General features: G+C 39.2%; 1 protein-coding gene across 1 annotated transcript; it reads left to right on the forward strand.

The window, feature by feature from the left end:
* Nucleotides 1-351: 351 nt before the first annotated feature.
* LOC104876373 (zinc finger protein 20-like) lies at nucleotides 352-3,754 on the forward strand. Its single transcript, XM_033759382.1, has 5 exons — nucleotides 352-370; nucleotides 571-650; nucleotides 1,272-1,398; nucleotides 1,580-1,640; nucleotides 2,327-3,754. Exons 1-5 carry the CDS (start codon nucleotides 352-354, stop codon nucleotides 3,558-3,560), a joined length of 1,521 nt encoding a protein of 506 aa, XP_033615273.1. The 3' UTR covers nucleotides 3,561-3,754.
* The last annotated feature ends 2,779 nt before the right edge of the window (nucleotides 3,755-6,533 follow it).

Raw genomic sequence — 6,533 nt, forward strand, 5'->3', positions numbered from 1 at the left:
AGTAGACATACACTACCTGAGTATAGTATTGTCAGTTTGAACATTTATCTCCTAATGCAGGTAGAATAAGTCAAATATTTTGTTGTACTTCCATGTAATTATTTTCTAACAGTGATTAAAAAATAGGATCAGATTTAACAACTCAAAGTTTGTGGCATTTCACTGAAGATGTTTTTACAATTCTAGTAGCCTATGCACATGTGTGACACATTCTTCAGTTATTTTGTTTTCTTTGCATCTTTCAGTCACATAATTTCAGTGATTTTTTTTCTCAGCTTAATTGTACACACATGATTTCTATACGATTCTTTTATGTTTTCTGCTTTTTTAATGGTTTAAAATGTACCCCCAATGGCTCATGTGTTCAGAGGTGGGGCTTTTCGAAGATGATTGGATGATGGGGGTGCTATACTCATTAGTGCATTGATTTATTGATAAATTCGTAAGAAAGTTTGTATTGGGGGTTGGGCCTGGTCGAATGCCGTATGTCACTGTAGTGTTCTTTCGGAAGGTACATTTACACCTGGCTCCCCCCTTCATTTTTCTGCCCCCTACCTGCTGTGGTTTGAGCACCTTTCCTCCTCCAGGCGCTTACGCCACGCCATTTCTGCCTGGAAGCCAGCCAGCTGTGGAATGGAACTTTCGAGCATGTGAGCCAAATTCAAACTCCTGTGGTATTTTCTTTACCTAGGTATGTTACAGACATGCCAGTGTCTGAGGCAGGGGCCACTTAGTTTATTCTTTCATGTGATTATGGTATGCGGATTTTTTAGATTGATTTTTACCCTTGGGGAGAATACTTTATCAGTTTAGTATTTTGCTCCAGATGCAAATATACAGTACATTCTTGAGGGAAATGACTGGGCTCTCGATTGGTGTGAAATTCAGCGATTGTGTAGTATTACGGCAAGTTGAGCTCTTCTAAGGTTGATCCCATTTACATTCCCAGATAACAGTAAAGGAAAAGAACGAGCATTTCTAGAGGAGAAAGTCTTTTTGCTGGAATGATAGGGCTTTCTGAGGTCCTAGACCCACTGTAGAAAGAGGGATACTTAACATACTGGAAGTCACCAGTGAGACAGGTTCTGTATGAAAGTGTTGAAATATAGCATCAGCAAAACTGAGCAGTTGTCAGGGTGGGAAGAAAGTACACCAACCACATGTGGTAAATGTTCAGAATTCACATCATGTGAACTCATGAGTTTAGTACAGATTCCCTGGGTGCTGCCAGTCTTACCATTCTCTCTGAAAATATATTTGGCATATTTTAGGAGTCAGTGACCTTTGAGGATGTGGTTGTGAACTTCACTCTGGAGGAGTGGGTTTTGCTGGATCCTGCCCAGAAGAATCTGTACAGAGCAGTGATGCAGGAAACCTTCAGGAACCTGGCATACATAGGTAAGGAAGACATCATTCCATCATTTAGTCAGAGGGCAAGTACTTCATCAGTGCTGTTCAGAGATTTGAAATATTGAAAAAGAATCACTTTGGCAAAGAAATTCAACATATGTGAACCTAGAATGTTACAGGTTTTCTAAATGTAGTGACTTATAGTGATTTTTCTGTGTCTATATTTTAGAACAGAAATATGGAGACCAGACTAATGAAGATGTGGACCAAAACTGCAGGAAAAATTTCAGGTAATTTGCTGTTTCAAGAGAAAGCAGTGTTCCTTGCTAAATTTGGCATGACATTTAAAGAAAGCAGACAATAGTGGCTCAATGTCAAAAATGATTTTCTGTGAGAACATTTTCTCCAAAACTAAATATGGGTTGAGCGTCCTTATCCCAAAGATTCAGAATCCTAATTGCTTCAGTATCCTGAACTTCCTGAATATCATTGTAACACTACAAGACACTTTTTTTTCCTGATGGTTAAAGGCACACAAAATTTCTTTTCATTCAAAGCTATTAAAAATGTATGAAATTACCTTTATAATTTGGCTAAAGGAATATAATATTAATTTCATGTTTCCCCTTAAGTTCTGTGTCCAAGACATTTATTGTGTATATGCAAATATTTCAAAAATCTGAATTCCAAAACACCTGTTTGTAAGTATTTTTTGGCAAGAAATACTGATCCTGTACTTACACGTGACCTATGTGTTCACTGTTTGCAAAACTAACTTGCACACAGTCTTAAGAAAGTCCATGTGAATATGACTACTTTGAAAATACCTGCAGGACAGGCATGTTGCTAAACCTTTAGTACAATCTTGTTCACACAATTTATACAGGATATAAAGCCTGTAATTTTCTTACAATGTTAAAATGTAATTCTAAAAACCATTAATAACCCCATTATGATTAACTCTTCCTTGTGACAGAAGTTACATGTTGGAGAGGCCCTGTGAACATGAGGAAGATCACCAGTGTGGAGAAGTCTCCAGATCTGCAGATCTTCAGACTTCAGTTCATATACTGAACAACAAAACTCCTGGAGTGACATTATGTGAAAACTGCATGTGTAGAGAAGTCTTCACTGACCAGTTACCCCAAAATATGCCCCGTAGAGATCATACTGTACACAAACCGTATGAGACTCTGGAATGTGAAGAGAAGTCATGCAAATGTAAGGAACTCGGAAAAGCCTTCACTTATGCGTTGCTTCAGAAGCGTAAAGAGTCATGTGCTGGAGAGAAACCCTATGAATGTAAGCAAGGTAGGAAAGCCTGCAGATGCTTCCATTGCCTTCAGAAAGCTGAAAAAATCCACACTGGAGAGAAACCTTACGTATGCAAGTTCTGTGCAAAAGCTGTCACTCATGACAGTACTCTTTTAAAACATGAAAGAAATCATGCTCTTGAAAAACGTTATGTGTGTACGACATGTGGTAAGGTCTTCAGTTTTTCTAGTAATCTTCGTGTGCATGAAAGAATTCACAATGGAGAGAAACCCTATTTGTGTAAGCAGTGTGGGAAAGCCTTCAGGCGCTCAAGTGCTCTTGAAGTACATGAAAGAACTCACACGGGTGAGAAACCTTATGTATGTAAGCAGTGTGGGAAGGCTTTCACATATTCTACTTCCCTTCAGAAGCATAGAAGAATTCACACAGGAGAGAAGCCCTATGAATGTAAGCAGTGTGAGAAAGCCTTCGTATGTTCCAGTGACCTTCACAAACATGAAAGAACTCACACTGGAGAGAAACCCTGTGTGTGTAAGCAGTGTGGGAAGGCCTTCAGTCATTCCAGTGCTCTTAAAGTGCATGAAAGAACTCACACTGGTGAGAGACCTTATGTGTGTAAGCAATGTGGGAAAGCCTTCATATGTTCCAGTTCCCTTCAGCTGCACAGAAGAATTCATACTGGAGAGAGACCTTATGAATGTAAGCTTTGTGGGAAAGACTTTGTATGTTCCAGTTCCCTTCGACGACATGAAAGGACTCATAGTGGAGAAAAAACCTATCTGTCCAAACAACGTGGGAAAGCCTTTCATTCTGTGGGTTCCATTCAACTTCATGAAAGAACTCAGACTGGAGAGGGGATACAACTTGAGACCATAATATTAAGTGAAATAAATCATACACATAAGCTTAAATACTGCATGGCTTCTCTTATATGAGAAATTCAGTATAAATAATTTAAATGTCAATGTAAGACAGATAGTAGAGTTCAGGGGGATAGAGCTTTTACAAATGGACAGCAAATCTAGAGATGGAGGAGAAAGGGCAGAGGAAAGGGAAACAATTAAGATATAGATAACTCCACAATAAATAATGTACTTCAAACATGTACTAATAAAAACTATAGAAGGAACTCAGTGGAGAGAAACTGTGTATGTAACCAATGTGGGAAAGCTTTCCATGGTTCCAAAACTATTCGATATCATGAAACAACTCACACATAAGAGAAACTGAAACTGTGGAAGGAACGTGGGAAAAGTTTCTTTTGTTCCACTACTTTTTGCAGACATAAAATAACTCATATTGAAGAGGTACTCTGTATTCAAACAATGTGGAAAAGCTTCCCTAGTTACAGATCATTTCAAAGATATTTTTAAAAGTTACACTGGAAAGAAATCTTTTGCATGTAAGGAATGTTGGAAAATTTCCAGTTCTGTTCCTGTGGAAGACATGAAGGAACCCAGTGCTGAGAAACCCTATGTATTGTATCCCAGCTATGTGGGAAAGCATTCGGTTTCACTCCTTTTTGAATACATAAGAGGTTTCACATTGAAGACAAACCATATATGTGTAAAAAATAAGGGAGTATTTTCACATATATGAAATAATTTGCCCTGTAGAGAAACTTTGTAAGCAATGCAGGAAAGCATTCAGTTCTTACTTGAATGCATGAAAGAATTCATAGTAGTGAAAAACCCATTTGGTTGAGACCACACAGCCATACAGTGGTAAATAAAAAAGTGCCTGTTGTATGGGTCTACTCTCCACTGTTCATGTTATATAAGGTCTAACACATATACTTGAGCTCTTTTTCTTGGCACTTTAACAAATTGCTAACAACTAGGTGGCTTAAAATAGCACAGTTATGTTCCCTGATGTTACTTTAACCCAGGTGTTTGAAATCAAGTTTTCACCAGATTCTTGCTTCCTTTGATGCTCTAAATCTTATCTGATCACATGTGTTCTTAGCTTTGGGTCGTTGCCATCAATTCCTGTCAGTACTTGGTTTGCAGTGGAATCCACTCTATCACTCTCATCGTGTGATATTTTCCTCTGCGTATAATTATGCCAGTTTGGTTGTGGCTGCCCTAACAGACTCATTTTAACACAACTGCATGTTTGAAGATGCCATATTTAAAAATCAGGTCATATTACACGTACATAGTTTAAAGGACAGACAATTCAAAACAACAGCCTGGCTCCAAATTTGAGGAGATAGTTTCACTGTAGGATAACAAAAATTTATGTAGTGGCCTCAGCTATCCTTTGTGTGTCAGTGTGTGCCTGCACACGTGTGAGTGTGGCAGGGTGTGCATTTAGCTATGTTTAGGTGGATATTTAAACCCTTCATTGAAAAAAATCTTAATTATATAGCATTTATACCAATAGATACAGTGTATTATCTTGACATATTTATATCAGAAGCATTATTCAGAAGTCATGCATTCATTTTAGAAAGTTTTATTGATACTTATGTTTTCTGTACTTACATTAATACTTAGAATAACTAGTTTTCAAACAGTTGTGACATGGGATAACATCTATGAAATTTGGAAATGTTTCCCTACAATTTAATGACTTTATTTTTCAAAATTTTGAGTTTTCAATAATTAAATTGAAAACAGAATTTTCTTTGTGCCTTATTCTCATCCCTTAACTAATTCTTTTATTATTTATATATCACAATTAATAAGCCAGTCTTGACATATAGCCATTAAAGTCCAAGTTTAGGGGCCGGGGATTTAGCTCAGCGGTTCAGTGGCCTGCCTTGCAAGCACAAGGACCCAAGTTCAATCCCTGGTACCAAAAAAAAAAAAAAAAAAAAAAAAAAAAAAAAAGTGCAAGTTTACATTAGCCTTCATTATTACTGTTGAACATTACACTGATTCTGATGCATTCAGAATGGCATGTTTTTAACCACTGCAGAGTCACGAATAACTTCTCTCTTTGAGAAGTTCTCTGAAGTCCAGTGCTGTAAGGTCTATGTGTGATTTTCACTGTTAGTGTCTTGTATGGTGAAAAATATAGAAATACTTTCCAGCTTTGCTCCTTTTGTTTAGGGTGAGAAAAGAGAGGCATTTCCCACATGTCCCCACATTGTCATAGAGCATAAGTAATGTGCTTCCCATGTTTCTGTAAGTGTACAGAACAATAATCGCAGTATATGAACCAAGGAATTAGCCTGGAGGAGAGAACTGGCAGAAAGAAATCACAGTCTAGACTTCAGAAATCCAACTTATTTCTGTACTGACCCTGAGTTTCTGATTCCGAATTCCTGAGTTTCGGGTCACTCTGGCTCTCCAGGCACTGGGGAGCCTGTGTGGCTGGGAGACTTTGAGCTCCTGTGACCGATACACATGCAAGCATGCACAATGCAGGGGAGGTTCTGCCTCTGCCCTGCATGCCTTGTGTGTGAGGCTGTCGGCCCCTAATGTGGCCTTGGCAGCACGTGGGGCCTACACGTCCTCCACTGAGCACAGGCTGTCCTGGCCATTTCAGAAGCACCCGCCATTTCAGTGACACCGCCGCTGCCATCCTTGTGTTTCATCCCAAATGACTCACGTAGTTAGTCTTTGTGGTTCAGTGGTAGACTTCTTGCCTGCCAGCTGACATCGTGCAATTAGCCTGTTGACATGGGATTCGGACAAAATGTGCTCAAGAGGTCCAGGCTCCTGGGGACTCATTATAAGCAGACTCGGATGAAGTAATGCTGCCTGAGGTGCAGAAGCTGATCTCCAAACTTTCCAACTTGTTTTTCACCTGAACCCAGGCATCAGATGCAGAGCTTCAGTGGGAAATAACTCCAGGGGCTTGGAGGAGGTTTGGCCGAGAGAAGTCAAGATCATGAAAGCACTGCTCCGATCCAAACAATACCCCCCCCCACTGTACCCATCAACTGGTGCGACGTGCTA

The sequence above is a fragment of the Fukomys damarensis genome, unplaced genomic scaffold, assembly GCF_012274545.1.
Source record: "Fukomys damarensis isolate Sample0158 unplaced genomic scaffold, DMR_v1.0_HiC HiC_scaffold_37, whole genome shotgun sequence".
Classification (NCBI taxonomy): Eukaryota; Metazoa; Chordata; class Mammalia; order Rodentia; family Bathyergidae; genus Fukomys; species Fukomys damarensis.

Excerpts from the sequence above, each read along its gene's own strand:
- LOC104876373 (XM_033759382.1), top strand. Across the intron at positions 1,399-1,579 it reads CAGGAACCTGGCATACATAG|AACAGAAATATGGAGACCAG; the intron begins GTAAGGAAGACA and ends TCTATATTTTAG. Across the intron at positions 1,641-2,326 it reads AACTGCAGGAAAAATTTCAG|AAGTTACATGTTGGAGAGGC; the intron begins GTAATTTGCTGT and ends TCCTTGTGACAG.